At 33.7% G+C, this 21362-nt stretch overlaps 1 protein-coding gene across 1 annotated transcript in view; it reads right to left on the bottom strand.

The window, feature by feature from the left end:
- Nucleotides 1-21362, bottom strand: part of LOC132703412 (sodium-dependent dopamine transporter) — a 30911-nt gene that overhangs the window by 9327 nt on the left and 222 nt on the right. Inside the window, exons 2-3 of the mRNA XM_060672658.1 lie at nucleotides 13900-14148; nucleotides 7871-8005 (exon numbers count right to left, since the gene is read on the bottom strand). Of these exons, the coding sequence (XP_060528641.1) occupies nucleotides 7871-8005; nucleotides 13900-14074 (310 nt within the window). The 5' untranslated portion in view covers nucleotides 14075-14148. The remainder of the gene's footprint in view (nucleotides 1-7870; nucleotides 8006-13899; nucleotides 14149-21362) is intronic.

Raw genomic sequence — 21362 nt, 5'->3', positions numbered from 1 at the left:
ACTATCGTGCCTCCTTTCCAATCTTAGGTATTCTGTTGAGCAATACCAATTCATAGTCAGGGAATAAGAATAAGAATAAGTCTGAACATAGGTAACTTCTCTAATACCTTTGGTTGCCTAAGCTATCTGAGAGAGTCGATAGATTTTGATTCACGGTTTGGAGTACTTGTAAGGTGCCACGTTGCCCTTCTACTTTTTGAGCATGTTTATAACGGCCGGACTTGTTCTAAAACCTGTGCCATTAACCGGTGCTCTGTTTCCAACAGAATCGAACCAAATATTGGTAAATAACATTAATTCGTTTCCGTTTGGAATATACATCTGGGACCTGAAACCTCTTTATTCAGTGCACAACCTACAAATTTCGATGACAATTTTCAAGCTTTTACCCAAAGATCATGTAGTTTTATTGGAACACGTTGGATTGCAAACATCGTGATCTAAATGATATTCTAAATAATTTTTGTAGCAGTTCACTAGGCTTGCCAAATCGTGTGATGGAATAATAAATAAAATAATAGTTAAAGAATAGTTAAATCTCTCATAAAATAGAATCTGTTTATAAGATTAAAAGAACATCGAACTTCCATTGCCTTTATTTTACTGAATTACACACCATTTTAGACAGTGTAAACACTGTATTAAGTGTAAACTAAACAAATTCTGGAGACCACTGCCTTTATACACTCAGTTATGCTTTTCATCCGCGACCGGGTGGACTGACATCAATCATGATGTTGTCCACGACGGACTGGTGAGCTTTATTAGTGGTTGCCAAACCATGGGTCACCTGAGTCGCTAAAAACAGTGTTAGTATTTGTTACATTGCAGCCTATAATTTGTGTGTGCTTTTCGGATTCTTGCAAATGTATATTTAGCAATTTTGTTTCTCAAATGAACGAGTCACCGTATTTGCAAGGTATTTGGTGGAAGCACTCTTGATCCCATATTTCGGGATTGATTTTTGTCGTACTTTTTAAAACTATTTTGATGTTATGTTCTTTCGCTATACGTCTGATCATTTCAAAGAATAAGCACGTCGTCAAGGCATTCTGATCGTGTTAGTAGATTTAGGCTAGAAAATGCAAATCATCATCAGTTTATTATTAATATTTACAACAAGAAATCCGCATCAGACATTACATAAGCCTAAAGAAAACAAAATAGTAAACTAATAGGGATCTATCAGCATGTGATTTGAAATACACAGATACAAATTACAGTTTTATTTTTACTCATTTCTTAGCGCGGGTCTTTATTTTATTTATAATAAAATAAGTAAGACGTGTGAGTCCAATTTTTTTAAAACGGTAATAAAGGTATTATTATTGGAGACCATTATACATCGGGCAAGTGAATAGAAGGTAGCAAATTGTTTCAAATTGTTCAGTGTAACCCACGGGGCAAATCTGAACGGGTTTAATGGTAAGCGCAGCATTTATAGGACTTTCAAGAAAAATGTTATTAGTCCATCTTAATTGTACAATAATTCTTAAAATGGCAATTGGCAATTTAAATAGCTGGGTGGTATATCAGAGGGTGCAAAGCCTGAGTAAATATTCGTGTTTTGTTTTAAAACATTATAAGATATATATTCTTTTGCTTCACTACTCAGCATAACCCAACTCACGAAAAAGCTATATAATCTGGAGTGGTATGGCTTGTGTTAGAAATCAGAGACAGCTGGCAATCAAAACACAGTCTCGGGAGACGACTCTCGTCCATTCTTAACAGTTTCATAAGAAAGCTCAGGCAAGATTTAAAGGTTTGATCAATTAAGTGTGGGGAACCTGTTTCAAGGAGAAGCAAGGCACTTGAAGTTGATTTAGGAAGAAACAATAACCTTTTTAAAAAGTTGGTCTGTACTCGCTCAAGTATGTCGGTATATCATATGCCCCAAGCTGGAAGACATCCGGAAAAAAATTTTAATAATTTTTTTTTAATTGCGCCCAAAGAGGAAAGTTTATTCTTTCTCAGCATTGACAATGCGACCTCCGCTGCCTGACTCGCTTTGGAAACTGTCGTGGCTGCCACTTCTCTAAACAAAGAGGAAGAAGTCACCAAGTTAATTAAACCAAGGTAATTAAGCATTGAAGCATCCAAGAAGAGCTTTGGCTGAGTGTGCCGAAGGGGAGTTACTAAAGCACATAACTTTAGTTTTTTAAGCATAAGCGTAAGAGAATTTTCGTTTACGTACCTTACCAGACAAGTCAATATTTTCTGTAATTGACTTAAGTTTTAGAGTGGACTAGTCAGTCATGTAAAGTGTAAATGGAATACTCGGTGTTGTACACCGAGAGTTATTTCTCTACGCAAAGTCAAGTTATCAACCCCGGGATAAACATGCCGGCACAATGAACATTACAACTATACAGTTGTTATATGTTATTATATGCATAATTAAGATATATCTTAGTGTAACCATTCTGGAGTAGATCTACTTGGTTACTGCATATTGTCATTGCTAGTTTAAATAATGTATTAAATATTCCAAGTTTCGTTGTTCCTGAATTGTGAGACTGATAACTTAGATATAATCCCATATAGATTTCGACATACATTTGTGATGACGGATTTACTAATTTTACTCACAAATGCGTCTAGAAATAGCAGGCAAGATTTAATCTTTTTCTTAATAGCATATTTGATATAGTTATAAGTGAACCCGAGCTGTGGAATTTAGCTGTCGTCAACATATCGAAGCCCGAAAAGAATCTGAATGTTTTGTTGGATACTAGTGATTCATTACATGGTCTATATTTTTGAATGTTAATATAAAAGAAAATACGATACCCAATACACCTGCAATCGTTTCCAAAGCTTGACAATAAAGCAACATGGCCTCTTAAATTTAATTCTCAGTCATAAAAACCCTTAAAAGCACATTTCGCGGCACTTTGACTTTGGCATCGTAAATTATAGGAAACGGCGACACGTAAGTGGCCATTCGCGACCATTTTCACAAGAGCCGTGACGATTATTTTGTATATAATATGACCAGAAATTTTGAACAAAGTTCCGAATTGATTTATATATCCCTTCATCATCAAATTCGATAAAAGATTACCCAGATCAAAGCTGGTAATGATATACAGCCCTTTAAAAAATAGTTCAAACTCGGACGGATATTTTTGAAAATAAAAAAAAGTAACTAAAACATCGTTCACAGGAAGGTGAAACAAGTGTTTCTCAAAAATGCCCTAAAACAGCGTTTGTTGCTAATCACAATTAATATGTACATTTAAATAAATTTTTTGATTTTTCATTACAGTTGAATTTTGCTAATAAGCATTTATGTTGACTTTTTAACAACCGGGGCGTTTCTTACTGAAATCTGTAAAATATGTCGAGTCCATCTATAAATTATCACATGAATCAATTAATGAATTTCTTTGATTGGTTCAACTTTATGCTTACCAAGCCTTACTTGATTTGCTTTCCATAACTAATAAATTAACGGCTTCATCCGATATTACCAAAATTGTTTCACACAGTACCATAGCATGATTATTAATCTATTGAAAAGCTTGTATCTTTTACTTTTTAAAATTGATTAATTTTACTTCTGATGTGTTCATAACTTGTTTTCGTTACCATAACTAATAAATTAACAGCTTCATCGCACATTACCAGAATTTGCTGAAAATTTTTTTTAGGTTTTAAAATTAATTAGTTTTAACCAATTGATATGTTTATAACTTGATAATATTGCCAACAGATATTTTATTATTGTTTAATGTTCAAACTTGTCACACATATTATTGTATTCTCGTTTTGGAGGTAATCAACTAAATGTAATATTTTATAGATGGATCCCCTGTATTTTATAAAGCAAGTATAAGTTTTGGTTAATATGTTTGAAATCTCTCCTGACCATCTTCGATGATATCGATTATATACATATAATGGTTTAGAAACCCCTCATACTCAAAATCTGACTTAGATATATTGACGATACTTTCCGATAGACCTCACTATTATGCACTTACTGAATGCATCAAATTTTGAGAAACAGAACGACCTCTAAACATACGCTTCTAAGAACACTGAAAACACACGGATGGGCGAAACAGTGAGATATGGAAAAATCGAAAATTTAAAGCAAGCAAATATTAACACCGTTTTTAACAACCCATTAGTTCAGTTTATATAGTGATCAATGTCAAACGTTGTGTAATCATGTAAAATAAAGACAATGGAAGTTCAAGTTTCTTTTAGTTTCATTTCTAAGTTGGATCTCGCACACCAAGCTCGAGCTGGCAAATCATGGCCAGTCAAACGATTTGTTTCTCAGATGCTCAGAGTTTTTATTTTTGTATTATTTTTTATTGTTTGCATTTGTCGCAAGATTTTTTCTGACATGTATAAATGCATCCTCTATTAGGTTCTTTATATAATTACCTTATGCTGTTACCTTGTATGTTTCAATACAAAAATTTGGAAACTACAAATATTAAACTGTTTCAAGATACTTATCATTTGTTACATAAAATTTTATTTATTGGCATTTATTTATGCTGCATAGTGAAATCAAATGAGTTAATTGAGGTAGTCTTTATCAAATCTAAAGAACCCACTGAGCCAATAATTTCGTATAATTTTAAACAAGTGCTTTATACCATACAATAGAGCATACTCAACACGTAGCGACCGACAAATCATGGCCGCAGAACGAAAGCCGGAGTCAATTATCCACTCCGGGTAATCTGCGGATGCTGGCGGAAACCGGAAGCCAGGCCATCAAAGTGCGTCTTTGCGCGACAAAAGCAGATATTATTTCGTCTCCGAGGATCTAGTGGAAAAAGAGCAGAAAGCTCTAGTACGGAAAATTTATGTTCTTCGTGTGGATTTCGGGTGTTTCGGAAGCCATTTCCGCTCGGGTTTTTTACTTTTATGACGTCGCATTTATTCGGGTGTTAGTCGCGAGGCGCGTTGAATGCGAATAAGTTCAGAACTTGCTGCATTAACATATCAATTTCAATCTGCATTCATTAGAAAAAAAAATGTCCTCCTTCTAAACCATTGACTGTTGAATGATTGCTTCCGATTTTTTTTTTAATTTTGGTGTACGCAATTTTTCAATCGATCTCGAAACAGTTTCTTATGTTTGTTTTGTTGTTTCAAAATGTTGATTTCTTTTCAAGACATTCTGTGTTTTTTCCTTCCTTCCTTGCCTTCAATCAACATGATAATAAATTAAAGACTGACGATATTTAAGTCGTGAAGCTGTTTCATTCAACCTATTAATGAAGTGGAGATATGCCAGATAGTACCCTATGAAAACTATCAAATAATATAGAATAAAATGTATTTTTGAACGGGTATATCTTCCAGTGAAGGGACTCAAAATTTCAAAAACTCCATGAACTTTGTTATATTCTTTTTAGTTGGTTCGATTAAAAAACCTACACTCTACACAGGAAAAATATGTGAGATGTCGAAATATTTATAATCACTAATATGTAATTGTGAATTTTTCATAGAAACTTCCAACAAACTTCTGGATTCCTCCTGCGTCGGTTTTTGCTGAGTCTTCGCATTTATTCTGTATTTGCTCATATATTGTTTGAGGGGGGCGGAGCAAAACACCGTCTCGGATGACTGATTCCCATATTAGTGACAAGTAAAGACCTCTCGGACTTTTCGTTGGTAGATGAATTGATTACATGCAAGAATTTTAGTTTTATCAAATAAAATTTTATGTATAATTTCGTGATTGTGTTCGGCAACTACTAATGAGTTTATTTGTCTTAATCTTAAGGCTCTTCCATGTTCTTTGAACCTAGTTGATATTTTTCGTCTGGTCTCTCCAATGCTGTATACTCTCTCAATTTGAATTTTGTCTTTGACGGATTGAAGATGTAGAGAGATTTTTGGACAAGTGGTAAATCTGGTTTTGACGTATATTTCTTTAGAACTTTTGATATGTGGTCAGTGATGTTTTGAATGTAAGGAAGGACCACAGTGACAAGTGTAGGATTACCTTCAGACTAATTGCTATTGGAAGATTGTGTGAAGTATATTTTGTGATGGAACCCTTAATATCTTTAATGTGGAACGAAGAAGCAAGCTTTCGACATCTTTCATTTAAAACAAAATTATGGAAACGCTACGTCGATGATACTTTTGTCATTTGGCCTCATGGTCAAGAATCCCCAGCAGATTTTCTTAGACATTTAAACTCTATACACCCTAACATACGTTTTACCGTTGAGTTGGGAACTAATAAAAATCTTACATTCTTAGATATTCTTATCAATAGAAAATCAGACCTATCATTGGGTCATTGTGTTTACAGAAACCCTATGCACACAGACCGATACCTAATGCATGCTTACATCGCCATCCGGAACAAAAATCATCGGTTTTCAACTCTCATGTTTACAGAGCTGTAAAACTATCTCAGCCCGAGTCACTGAACCCAGAATTAAAACACCTTACCTCTACTCTTTTTTCTAATAATTTTCACATTAAAGATATTAAGCGTTTCATCAGAAAATACACTTCACCACAACCTTCCAATAGCAATTACATTCAAAACATCACGGATCACATATCAAAAGTTCTAAAGAGGTATAACGTCATAACCAGATTTACCACTTGCACAAAAATCTCTCAACATCTTCGGTCCGTCAATGACAAAATTCCATTTGAGACGCCAGGAGTTTACATTCCATTCATATGCGGCAAAGAATACATTGGAGAGACCGGACGAAAAATATCAACTGGACTCAAAGAACACGAAAGAGCCTTACGACTAAGACAAATAAACTTATCAGCTGTTGCCGAACGCACTCCGAGAGTCTGCAGAAATATATAAACAACCTAACAATCTTAACCGCGACTCAGGTTTCTACCTGTCCCCAATATGGGAATCAGTCATCCGAGACGGTGTTTTTCTTATCAATAGGAAGTCAGACCTAACATTGGGTCATTGTATTTACAGAAAATCTACGCACACAGACCAATACTTTACTGCATTATTACATCACCATCCGGAACAAAAATCAACGGTTATCAACTCTCTTGTTTACAGAGTTGTAAAACTATCTCAGCTCGAGACACTGAACCCAGAATTAAAACACCTTACCTCGGCTCTACTCTCTAATAATTTCCAAATTAATGATATTAAGCGTTCCATCACAAAATACACCTCACCACAACCTTACACTAGCAATGAGTCCGAAAGCAATCCTTCACTTGCTACTGTGGTCCTTCCTTAATTTCAAAACATCACTGACCGCATATAAAATGTTCTAAAGAAATATAACGTCAAAACCAGATTTACTAATTGTCCAAAAATCTCTCAACACCTTCGATCCGTCAAAGACAAAATTCCATTTGAGATGCCAGAAGTTTACAGCATTCCATGCATATGCGGCAATGAATACATTGGAGAGACCGGACGAAAAATATCAACTAGGCTCAAAGAAGATGAAAGACAAATAAACTCATTAGTAGTTGCCGAACACACTCACGAAACCGGATATTAAATTTTATTCGATAAAACTAAAATTCTTGCATGTAATCAATTCATCTACCAATGAAAAGTCCGAGAGTCTATAGAAATCTATAAACAACAACAAACAATCTTATACGCGACTCAGGTCTTTACTTGTCACCAATATGGGAATAAGTCATCCGAGACGGTGTTTATGCCTCTCATTTAATTTCGTCCCACTCAAACAATATATAAGCAGGTACAGAGTAAAATGCGAACCAGTTTCAGTCAAGCTCTGAAGAAGCCAACAGCCAACCAACATTAGCAAGTTAAACTTAGCAAAAACCGACGCAGCAGGAATCCAGAAGTTTTGTAAAAAGCATGTAATTGTGATTGGCATTTTGCAGAATATTGTTTCCCGTTATTTACCTTTAAAAAGGGGACACAGCCTTCCCCAACATGTGATTGCCCCCTTCCGGTTGTACTGTCCTAGTGCCAATTCCATGTAAAACAAAGGAATTCCTCCGATGATCAACATAATGCAGTAGGGTACCAGAAAAGCGCCTGAAACAAAATTTTACCTCTACACAGAGCAGTAGAAATGGGAAAAATAGAAACTTTTTTTCTACTAATTAGCTAAAGTTCTTTTTCAACTTCAATTTTAATTTTATTTTAATTTATTTTAATTAATTTTTGCGAAAACTGATTGTTATGAAAAATATGCTTGTAGTATGTAGTGTGTTAAATGTTATTTAACTTCTATGCTCGTCCGGAGCCCAGAAAATATGAAAACTCATTAAAACAGCACCATTTTATTGGTACAAAAAAATCAATGACACCGAGCTCTTCCCACCTTCTGCCAGTGAGGCAGCTTTCAAACCTTTCCAATTTTACTGCGCAAAATACGTAATCGATATCTGCAAATTTTGTTTTTATTTTCTGTGTGAGACATGTAGTTACAAAAATATAGTACTTTCTCGGGAGTACAGGAGAGTGGAGTTCAACCTGAGAGCATAATGGATAGGAAGCTCTAATTATATTGGTTACCATGGACGATCTGGAACGGCAACACATAATTTTTGGAAAATCTTGGTTGCGTTATGCTATACTCAAAAAAGTCCAAAACGTATTTTTTAAAATTCAAGTCGTACACCATTGATAAATAAATTAGCTTCCACCTTCATTCTGTCTTTAACTCAATTATTCCCGGTATGAGGATTATTGATACAAAAAAGTTAATCCAACTTCAAAGCTGCTTACTACAGACGACAAAAGATCGAGTCGCAGAAAAGACTGAAATAATATGATTACTATAATACGGAAAAAATAATTGAAAAGGCAAAATACATTTCGACGTGCTGGCTCTTTTAAAAGGATAGAAATTCGATATCCTGACCCCGGAATTGTATCCCGATGAAAGAACTGCCGCGAAACGATTACCGATCCCCGAGCAATTTAAAATTACTTAACAAGTTTTAACATGGGATCTTCGAGATTGTTTTTCCACCACCTTAAGATACGGAGAACGTTTGAGGAGTAAAAATGCAAAAAGAATAACCATTTATATTACAGCTAATTTTTTCAGTTACTTAAGTGAAGTGTTTTTTATTAATCACCATTAACTTCATAACATATTATCATATTTTCCAAAGGTGGGAAAAATAACTTTTGTTAGATCTAATCGATTTTATCACTCGCCCATAACTGTAGGCGACTATACCCACCAATACTGAAGATTGTAATTCTTGAGCTCATTTTAAGAAAAAAACATTACATGAATAAGAGGTCCTAAATTTTCAAAACAAGAAGTGATGTAGAAAAAAATGATTGTAGACATCTTTGTAAACTTTTAATAAAGTCCATCAAGATAAATTTTAAGGTGCACAACCCGATTTTTTATTGGTACATAGTGGTCCGCGTTGTGGCGCATATTTTTGAAAAATAAAAGGTGCGCCGCTGACATTTTGCGAGGTAATTATTTTCGTTGGATAGTATAGACTGTAGAGTGAACGTAATCAGAATGGGACACTTTTGTCTTGACCAATTGAGGATGCCCGCGAAGCGGCAGCCACTCGATTGCATGCAGCGAGAGCGAGTGCCGGTGCATAATTCATATGTAATGAGGCACTTTTCTTTTTATATCCATTTTTTTTGGACCTACGACGTTAGCGCCAAAATTTCCCGGCCTGACATAGATGCAGCCCAGTATCACGATAAAACTTTGTCTTCTTTTAAATATATATCTTAGTAGGTTGAGAAAAAAAATTGAAGTCTTGCGTCAAATAGTTTCTGATTGAAGACGTGTCCGAAAAAATGTCGCAAACAACGCAAATTAAGTATAGAGCAGTCATAAAGTTTTTGACAATAGAAGGGTTAGCACCTAAAATTATTAAGAAAAGGCTGGATAGTGTGTACGGCCAAAGTTCTCCTTCGTATTCTGTAGTGAAAGAATGGGCAAAATGTTATCGAATGGGGCAGGAGTCCCTTTAAGATGGTTCAAGAACTGGTCGACTGGTGGAGGTCATAACGGAAGATATTGTTGCGATTATGGAAGAGGTGGTATTGAGTGATCGACGTTTAAAAGTCAAGGAAACCTCAGAAATTACTAAGATTCCTGCATGATCATTTAGGTATGCATAACGTTAGTGGATTCCTAAAAACCTTTGGGCTATTCAAAAACAACGCCCTGTCGAGTGTACGGGGTCTTTTTTGAAACTCTGTGCACCCCCAAGAAAATTCAGAGTCTGCCAGTCAATAAAAAAGTGATGGCCTCGATCTTTTGGGATTGTGAAGGAATCCTTTTGATAGATTTTAAAGAAACTAATACCACTGTGAATGGTAAATATTACGCAACATTATTACATATATTGCGAGACTGCATACCTGTAAAACGTAGAGGAAAACTGACCAGAGGCGTGCGTCTTTTGCATGATAATTCACCTGTCCATACTGCTGGTGTTGCACAAGCTGTCATTTTGGAGTGTGGGTTCCAACAGATAAGATCATCCTCCCTATAGTCGAGATATGGCCCCCAGCGACTATTATTTGTTTGGATATTTGAAAAATCACTTACGTGGACGGCGGTTTTACGACGAAATTGAGTTAAAAGAGGCTGTTTTAGCTCATTTTGCAGACAAAGGGATTGAGTTGCTAATAAAGAGATGTAATAAGTGTATTGAAGTTAAAGGGGATTATATTGAAAAATAATAAAAAAATGTTACTCTACTTTGTTTCTTTCATATTCAGGCTGGGAAATTTTGGCGCTGCCCTCGTATATTTGTACAAATTACTTGGACATACAAGAATAATAAATTACAAAATATAAAAAATCAACCAGGACAGCCCTATAAAACAGTTTATAATGTCATTGTTGTCTTTAATTGATCAGTTAATCGATTTTTTCATTTTTTTTTATTTTTTTAAATTGGATTAAGGGATCAAATCTGGTACAGCGTGACGGAGCTTCAGTTTATTGCAAAGTATTGATTCGTTTAGCGTTGTCGGCCAATCGGTGGTGGATCGAACGGCCTGAACAGTCGGCGATCTCAATACTATGTTCCTTTTTATAACTTTAATGTACAAAACTGCTCTTAACACTTGAAGATTTGAGCTAGCGAATTATTACCTCCTGTGAAAATAAACGGAACAAATAAGAACTATTAGAATGAGTGCACAATTCATTGAGGGGGGTTATGTTCAACAATTTTGTTAATAATTTGTTTAATCTTAGTACTAAAAAAAATTGATAGGCCGAAGTTTCTTAAGAGGCATGTGTTCTTTACTAATATCAGTTTTGCGAAATGATTAATCTAATACTCAATTGCATTTTTGGTATACATATAAAACCTACGAAATAAAGTATATCTATCTATTCTGCTATTGTCTGAGCGGTATTATTTTCGTTTAATAATATTTAAAATATCTTCAGAAGACTGTGATCGCTCAACTTCAGAATGAACAGATAAACAAAAAACTCACCATATCATGTTAAACACTTTGAGACTCTTTTAATATTATCAATGTCAATTAGGGACGACGTGTGTCGAAGGTTAACCCCATTATCTCCACGGTGGCAGAGGGTAGAGCGGGGTGTGCCTTTTCAGTAAATTGAGCGGCTCTGCGTTGCTAATGGCATGCAAACTCAATTACCAAGCTATTATTGATACAGAAAGAACTCTCTCTCGCGATGCCACTGTAGACGCGATCCATGGCCTCCTGTTAATAGTTAATTAACAGCTAATAGAGTTGCCGCCACTTCAGGATGTATCGCAGGCCATAGTACCGAAGATATGCAGGCCGTGTAATATCCCATTCGAGCGGTGATTCGATTAGTTTCGTCAGTAAACGCCAACATTTTTGTCTTATAATTTCTGCTTGCTAGTTTGACGAGCGACTATGGTTTGAAAAAAATTTATGACATCTTTGATAACACCTAACGTTATTATTCATACGATTGATCGAAACATTAAGGCGGCTGTTCAGAAAGAAAAGTTTGATTGAATGTCGGTTTCTGGTCGGTGAGTATGCGCATCGATTAAAAATTGAACTTCAAGAAGGTTATTTTGATTTTAGAATCTAACTAAAAGCATTTCAAAAAATATTATTATGAACAAGGTTAAATTTTGCATTTCCATAATTAAAAACTTCAGTATAGATGGACGGACACGGAGAAAAACTTTAAAAAGCTTTACATAACTGTAAATAATGATGTTTATAGAAATGTCAAATGTACTTTTACGCTTAGTTACAAAGTAACGGGCACCGGCGGTCAGTTGCATACTTAAACTTTTATTCTTATTAAAAACTAAACATATATATATATATATATATATATATATATATATATATATATATATATATATATATATATATATATATATATATATATATATATATATATATATATATATATATATTCTCACGTATTGATTCACGGATGGAAAAATGTGATGACACTATATTCCGGGATATCATCCGTTCGCTCGTTGAACTCCGACTGGAATCCTGCATCCGACTGGAATCCTGCAAATCTTGCATCCGACGGCACCGTTACCATCTACGGCGCAGAGTATAAATACCGCACGCACCGCCGATAACCTCCCAGTGTTCGAAGTGTTTTCGGAGCGCGAGCATTGAAGATGCCAAGTGAGATTTTGGCGAAACGTCTGCAGGATTCCAGTCGGATGCAAGATTTGCAGGATTCCAGTCGGATGCAGGATTCCAGTCGGAGTTCAACGAGCGAACGGATGATATCCCGGAATATAGTGTCATCATATATATATATATATATATATATATATATATATATATATATATATATATATATATATATATATATATATATATATATATATAGAACAACATATGGTCCCACTGATGTTTGACAATTGAATTGAAATTCAAATGATTTAAGCAGTTTTTTCATATTCTTTTAATTTACTTTCGCACGTTCGTGCTTCAGGCACTATAACCTGACTTTCTTTCATGTTGTTCCAGTTGATTTCGTATTGATTATAATAGCGGCGGTGTCTATTACATTTAATGTGTATGTAATATATGTAATAAACAGACAATATTGTGTGTTACAAAGTTCCTTAAAAAAGCATGGTCTTCCATATTTTAAATAGATTATGTCCGCTACGATTTTGGAGCAATATGTTTTCGCTCGGTGTTGTTATGTCATCATTTCAAGAGCAGAATTAAATTCAAGGGTAAAGGTTCAACTAAACATGTGTCAAGAGTGACCGGGTTTTCAAAATACAAGGTGTCAAAATTTAAATTTAAGTTAACTTACTTTCTTTATATCTCAAAGATCCCTTTCATAAAGCAAATAGATATGCCAGAATAATTAGATTAATACAAAACCTTCTAACCTGCCATCAGCCTCCATCCATTTCGATACGGCTGGGGAGTTTTAAACACAGCTGATAACTCCAACGCGAATCAGTGTGGGACTGGCATTTAAAGGTACATAATGAAGCATATTTCAGGCCGAAGGGTATATGCAAGAATGTTGGTATAAAAGTGAAAAATCTTTATGTATAAGCACTGGAAGCGCTAACATATTTGCAGCGTTTCCCTAAAATCATAAAAACTACTAAGAGGAACTTATCTATATTAGACTGTTACCCTAGCATATTATTAGCAAGCTGAAAAGCAGAAACGTCAACAATATCAACTTCAGAGAGGCGGATGCTCGTTTATACATGATAAAGAAAACATCGAAACCCTGGATACTATAATCTCAATGGAATGTTGCCAATATATTTGGAGGTGAAAAAATGACGGAGCCCGTAATTATGCGGGACTTTACCTAGAAACCTAACTCCGTACCCAATACATTCTCTTGCCATAATTTCTAACCAATAGAAGTTTAACAATCTGCAGCTTATATCATTTGCGATCGATAAACAAGTTTTTGGAAAATATTGTAAATGTTCTTATGGAGTTAAACTTACCGCCACCATTTTTGAAACACAAGTATGGGAATCTCCAGACATTGGCGAGATCGACAGCAAACCCGATGACCGAGAGCAGGAAGTCAACCTTCTTACCCCAGGTCTCCCGGTGGTCGGCAGTCTGTATGGGTATGCCGCCATCTCGGAAGCATTTGGGTTGTTTACATGAGGACATGATGGTCGCGAATGCTGTTTTCTTCTGCTGATGGCTGCTGATGATCGTGGTGTTTGTGACAGAAGCCGCGAATACTACAGGAAGAAATCAGTATTAGGTAAAGATGAATCTATGGAGTCCCCGATCTTCATGAATAGTAGCCAAAAGAGTTTTCATCATGTCACCCATTTGTAGTTTACAAGCCTTTGTATCTTTGTGTCCTGTTTTTTGCATTTTATTATACCTTTAGGGGTTTTTAACCCTAAAATAGAATAAGTTATTGACTTAGGATTTTTATTATAATCTATCACAAATCCATGAAAAAATAGATTTTTTAAGATACAATTTTGTGATGATTTTGGTGTAGTAAAATAAAAATTTTTAATTCAAAGTTGTTTTTGTGGTGTGAACTTCATTTTAATTTTACTTTATTGGGCAATTTCACATCGGAACATGTGCTAAAATTATCAATTATTTTTAGTTGATATTAATCTATTTGCGTTGTTTGCATTTCTTTATAAAAAGATATTCTAATTTGCCCCATCTCTAACTGGCCTCGGATGATGGATGTGTGTATGACTAATAAATAAATTACCATTCGAGTGCTTCCAAACTGCAGAGCCCTTTTAAAATGTTCGCGTAGAATTTACTTTTTTTTTTCTGGAAAAATTAAAATGTAACAGCGAAACCCAGTTAGCTGAAATCTGTTGATTGATAGGGGTAATAATTCACGAGCGGTCTTGTCCACTACATCATAAGTGTTTCCCTGTGCCGGACATGTGTCAGACCGCGATTTTCAAAGCTCCATTAATTACTACCCTCGACATTGAATACGTACTCAATTGGTTGGTTTGATTCCGAATTTGGGTTATGAAATAAATTTTAATACCGCTAAATTTCGAATCGTTTTTCGATTTTTTATTAATATGCCGATGAGAATCCGTCATATTCTTGGACATCCTAAAAATATTAAACGGCTGATCACTGCCTATGTATAAACAAAAATTGAGGACTAAATTCGGAGGTCCATATCTACCAAATTAAAAAAAAAAGATATTGCTTTCTGTATATAAAAGCTCATTTTATTATTCATTGTGAATTAATTGTAAATTAAAAAGGCGAATATTAAAAATTGTATCATAATAGTATATTATGCAACAAGTGCGGTAAACGTTATTTGACTCGCGAGTTTGTTTGACACGAGCGGAGCGAGTTTTTAATAAACGAGTGAGTTAAAAAGTTTACCGAACGTGTTGCATACTATACTTTTTCTACGACCGTTAGTTTTTGGGTACATTTTCGCCAAACAACACGAATACATTCACTGACATGACCATCAGAATTGACAAACGTCAAAATTCAAAGCTTGGGAAATATCTCGGAAAACATCCGATTGCTCCCAAATCCGTGGGGTAAAATCTCGGAAATGTCCGAAGTGGCTCGTATTCATGAGAAACGAAAACGAAACGAACGAAACTCACGGGAGTAGAAAAAATACTTTTTCTACTCCCGTCTGTAAAATACCTAATTACCCACCGATCTAGCGTGCGGGAAGCGTCACTTTACCACGTCAGTTTCGTTTCCCACGAATCCATTTTCCATTTTTCCAAAAATTCTCAAATTGAAAACATGCGGGATAAAAACTATACAATATTTGCAATTTTTAAGTATTGTCCTAGAGCCGTGTATATATATATATATATATATATATATATATATATATATATATATATATATATATATACTCACGTATTGATTCACGGATGGAAAAATGTGATGACACTATATTCCGGGATATCATCCGTTCGCTCGTTGAACTCCGACTGGAATCCTGCATCCGACTGGAATCCTGCAGACGTTTCGCCAAAATCTCACTTGGCATCTTCAATGCTCGCGCTCCGAAAACACTTCGAACACCACCAATATATATATATATATATATATATATATATATATATATATATATATATATATATATATATATATATATATATATAAGGTTGTTCGGAAAGTAATTTCGTTTTTTCCCGTCAGAGGACTTAATTACGTTTTTTCGAAACCAACTTCACACTTAAGCCGCATAACCATTATATGTCTTGAGAGCTGATATTGCAAGGCTTGTGTGTGAAAAAGTTCTATTAATTCTACGCAGTAGTTTTTGGTTGGTGCCCTTTTAAATATGGAGAGCAATAAGAAGCATTTTCGTCATATTTTACTTTTTTACTTCAGAAAAGGTAAAAATGCTGTCCAAGGGAGAAAAAAATTGATGGATGTGTATGGAGAAGGTGTGTTAACAGTACGCCAGTGTCAGAACTGGTTTGCAAAATTTCGATCCGGCAATTTTAATATCGAAGATGCACCACGGTCTGGAAGGCCGGTCGAAGCTGACAAAGATGCGATAAAGGCATTAGTTGATGCAAATCGGCGAATAACCACACGAGAGATCGGTGAGAGGTTAGATTTGTCGAATTCGACTGTTTATGGCCATTTGAAAGGCATGGGCTTAACCTCGAAGCTCGATGTGTGGGTGCCCCATGTCCTGACGGAGCGAAATTTGTGTCGTCGCGTTGACGTGTGTGATTCGCTCCTCAAACGTCAAGAAAATGATCCATTTTTGAAGCGGATTATTATTGGGGACGAAAAATGGGTTGTATACAACAATGTTAAACGCAAGAGGTCATGGAGCAGAAAAGATGAACCGGCTCAAAGCGTGTCACCAAAAAAAGGTGATGCTCTCCGTTTGGTGGGATGTCAAAGGAATCGTTTTTTTTTGAGCTTTTGCCGGACAATACAACGATTAATTCAGAAGTCTATTGTCATCAACTGGACAAATTGAATGATTCACTTAAAGAGAAGAGGCCCAAATTAAACAACAGGAAGGGTGTAGTGTTCCACCAGGATAATGCGAGACCTCACACAAGTTTGGTCACTCGCCAAAAACTTTTATAGCTTGAATGGGACGTACTGCAACATCCACCATATTCTCCAGATCTGGCGCCTTCCGACTACTATTTGTTCCGGTCCCTGCAAAATTTTTTGGATGGCAAAACCTTTACCTCAAATGAAGATGTCAAAAACCACCTGAACCAGTTTTTTGCCAGCAAGCACCAAAACTTTTATGGGAGGGGAATTATGTTACTGCCAGAAAGATGGCAAAAGGTGTTGGACCAGAATGGCCAATATATAATTTAATAAAATATTTATTCATTATACGAAAACTGTCTTTCATGTTCCCCAAAAAAAACGAAATGACTTTCCGAACAACCCAATATATATCTATATATACTCACGATTGATTCACGGATGGATTCGAGTGTTCGAAGTGTTTTCGTAGCGCGAGCATTGAAGATACCAAGTGAGATTTTGGCGAAACGTCTGCAGGATTCCAGTCGGATGCAGGATTTGCAGGATTCCAGCCGGAGTTCAACGAGCGAACGGATGATATCCCGGAATATAGTGTCATCATATATATATATATATATATATATATATATATATATATATATATATATATATATATATATATATATATATATATATATATATATATATATATATATATATATATATATATATATATATATATATATATATATATATATATATATATATATATACATATATAAAATCTCACTTGGCATCTTCAATGCTCGCGCTCCGAAAACACTTCGAACACGAGCATTGGCGAAACGTCTGCAGGATTCCAGTCGGAAGCAGGATTCCAGTCGGAGTTCAACGAGCGAACGGATGATATCCCGGAATATAGTGTCATCACATTTTTCCATCCGTGAATCAATACGTGAGAATATATATATATATATATATATATATATATATATATATATATATATATATATATATATATATATATATATATATATATATATATATATATATATATATATATATATATATATATATATATATATATATATATATATATATATATATATATATATATATATATATATATATATATATATTCTCTTTATATTATAGTATTTTATTAATTACCTATATAATTATATTTACGCGAATCTTACTGCTAACCGTTATCATAAAAGTTAAAATAAAATTAAAATTAACGAAGCAACAGTGAAGCAGTGAAATATTTAACTGTTATTTTTTATTTCAAAGTATATTAACCTTAACATGCTTAAAAGGTTAGGAACTAGGCAAGCGTTGTCTTAATTCCGCCTTCCTGTGTTCGTAAAATTCCCAGACACCTACATTTGTAAAATTTTCTTTTAGCTCATTAACTTATTTACGGATAATTTAGTTTGTTTGCTATCGCGAGGCCCGCTCAGTGAGTTAAACCGGTCACAAAAATGACGACGCGCAGTTGGTTGGAATTTATGGCTAATCGTATCTAACAAAGAAAACAAAATCGCACAATCATTTAGAGAAACTTAAACTATTAGTTTTGTATTTTAATCAACGACCCTTTGTTAGTTATCTCGCTCGAAAGCGATAGCAATAATTTGGTCAGAGATTAACCCTAATACAGATGCAAAACTTGGCGAAAGAGGAATGAATCGTCCCAAATAAACGTCTTAACCATTTGTGTAAATTTGGTCTACCGTACTGGTTTTGCTTTGGTTTGGTCTACCCTTGTAATCCTTTGTTTACACTGAATTGTACCCGTCAAATGATTTCTTTTTTAAAATGCCTTTTATCTTCAAGTCAACCCACAAATATTGCCGAAAATATAACGGACATTACTATAATAATAAAATAATCCTCTTAAATTTCATTTGACAGGTATTAATCTCAGAGAAATATTTCCAGACATTTTTCATCACTATAATCATAAATTAAAGGTGTAATTAGTAACATTGTCATAATAATTGTACAGCGCGATAAACTGGGCATTACATTATTTTTTGTAAATTTCAGCTGAACAACTCTTGCTTAGTAATTTGCAGGTGACCAACATTCAGGTATGTTACTAAGATAATGACATGCTTTACTACTGTACAGAATAAAGCGACTTTTCGAATTATTATGATTTTGCTAGTGTTTTTTTTTCATTCCCATCACTCCAGGAGTAAGTGAATATCAGACACAAAAAAAAAACACGTCTTAAAAATGTGTGTTGTATTTAAAGCTGAATAACATGTTGTAATACCTTTTTATGGTATGAATGTGAAAATACTAGTAATAGCAATCTTAATTGCCCAATTCTTAGCTGCCCAATTCAATTTTGCGAAATTGCCAAGTGAAAAAAGGGCTTCTTTTTCGTATGTTCCTTGGATTGCTAATGTAGGTTTTGTAATTTTTGTAAACGGTTTTAAAGTTTCGGATATATATATATATATATATATATATATATATATATATATATATATGTATATATATATATATATATACATATATATATATATATATATATATATATATATATATATATATATATATATATATATATATATATATATATATATATATATATATATATATATATATCCGAAACTTATATATATATATATATATATATATATATATATATATATATATATATATATATATATATATATATATATATATATATATATATAAATATCGTCAAACCGATGGGAATAATAAAATTAACAGTTGGACAATTTTTGAATTTCGGACATAGACAAGTTAGGTAGACTAATATACGAAACTTTTCAATTCAGATTGTTATGTCTGGATAGTCAATATAATGCACGTATTATTTTCATCAACAACCGATATATCAAGTCAAGTTTTAGTCTTTTAACATTGTTGAGTTCGAGAAACAGCCCCTTGAAGTCTTTTCAAAAACACAAAAAGTTGAGAAAACAACGTTTTATATATTAAAATACCGATTTTTTATGGAAAATATTCAATTTTTAGATCTTTTTGCTTGTTATAATATAACAAGGAATACTGACCCATATCTTAAAAACTATAACGCAAAAACTATATGTGTGGCCTGGTTTTTTAAACATAAATAGCGTTCAAAAGTTGCATGTATTAGATGACTAACTAACTGACTGAAGTTATTGGGGAAATATTTGTTCTTAATACGTAAATGTTGGATAAAAAATGGTATTAGATATCTTATCTTATTTAATAGGAAATTTTCTTTCCATAAAAAAATCTCTCATAGGGAAAATACAGTTATACAGGCTCACTGAAAGATTTATCTACAACCATTTTTACTACTACTACTCCAAAATTCCTGAAGAGTGTATACAAATCGCTAAGGTTTATAGTGATAAGTTTATGAATGAATTTTCTTTGTAAAACAAAAACAAATTTTCAAGAAGGCAGACAAATTACACTAAATATAAAAAAGAACACGCAATGTATAATACAATTGTGCTAATCTCAGATTATAGATAACCAAAATGAGATGTACAAAGTGTAATGCACAATGTTAACAAAATTGCCAATGTACATATATATATATATATATATATATATATATATATATATATATATATATATATATATATATATATATATATATATATATATATATATATATATATATATATATATATATATATATATATATATATATATATATATATATATATATATATATATATATATATATATATATATATATATATATAGATTCCTATTAGTACTCGGCACCCCCAAAAACGTGCGTGAATCCAATAGATACAAATGAGCGAACTCATTTGCAAGCTCTATCGGATGGCAATATGATGCCATCCGATTTCTCGATACGTAGTTCTCAAAGGCGATATGAATGAAAACTATTTACTGTGTGTACTGTAACATTCTCATAAATGTTTATCAAGACATTTCCTTACAGTTTGTTACCATAAAAAGAAGAGCCTTTTCACTTTATCAATTAGTCGTGAGCCAACGACCCATTCGCTTGAGAAAAAATGTCCTGTAACGGGTAATATTGGTGCTCGAATCTTTTCTACAAAAAGCCAAGTTTTTAAGTAAATAAATTTAAAAACTTTACTTTGCAAGCCACATAAACTAGCAAATAGCGGCCTTTGCTTGCTAGTGTAACTGGCGTTGTTTGGGATGTGAAAATGCTGTTTTCGCGAGTACTTACCGCAATGAGGACATGCGGATCAAATTCTAAGAGATAAAAAAGTTTAAATATAATATTTTTACGATTCAATCTATATAATATTTTTTCCGTGCCGAAACAAACAAATGAGTTTTGCATTTAAAAAATAATTTTTTGTATTGCCACGTTTTTCTAAATTATCTATAAATATTTTTGAAGTGTCTATGTCCTGATTCTATGCAACAGCTATTAAAACATTTTTTTATTAAGGGAAATCTAGTACTTTTTCAAACTATTGGC

The sequence above is a fragment of the Cylas formicarius genome, unplaced genomic scaffold, assembly GCF_029955315.1.
Source record: "Cylas formicarius isolate icCylForm1 unplaced genomic scaffold, icCylForm1.1 PGA_scaffold_6__28_contigs__length_40554024, whole genome shotgun sequence".
Taxonomy (NCBI): Eukaryota; Metazoa; Arthropoda; class Insecta; order Coleoptera; family Brentidae; genus Cylas; species Cylas formicarius.
This window is presented reverse-complemented; position numbering and strand designations above follow the sequence as displayed.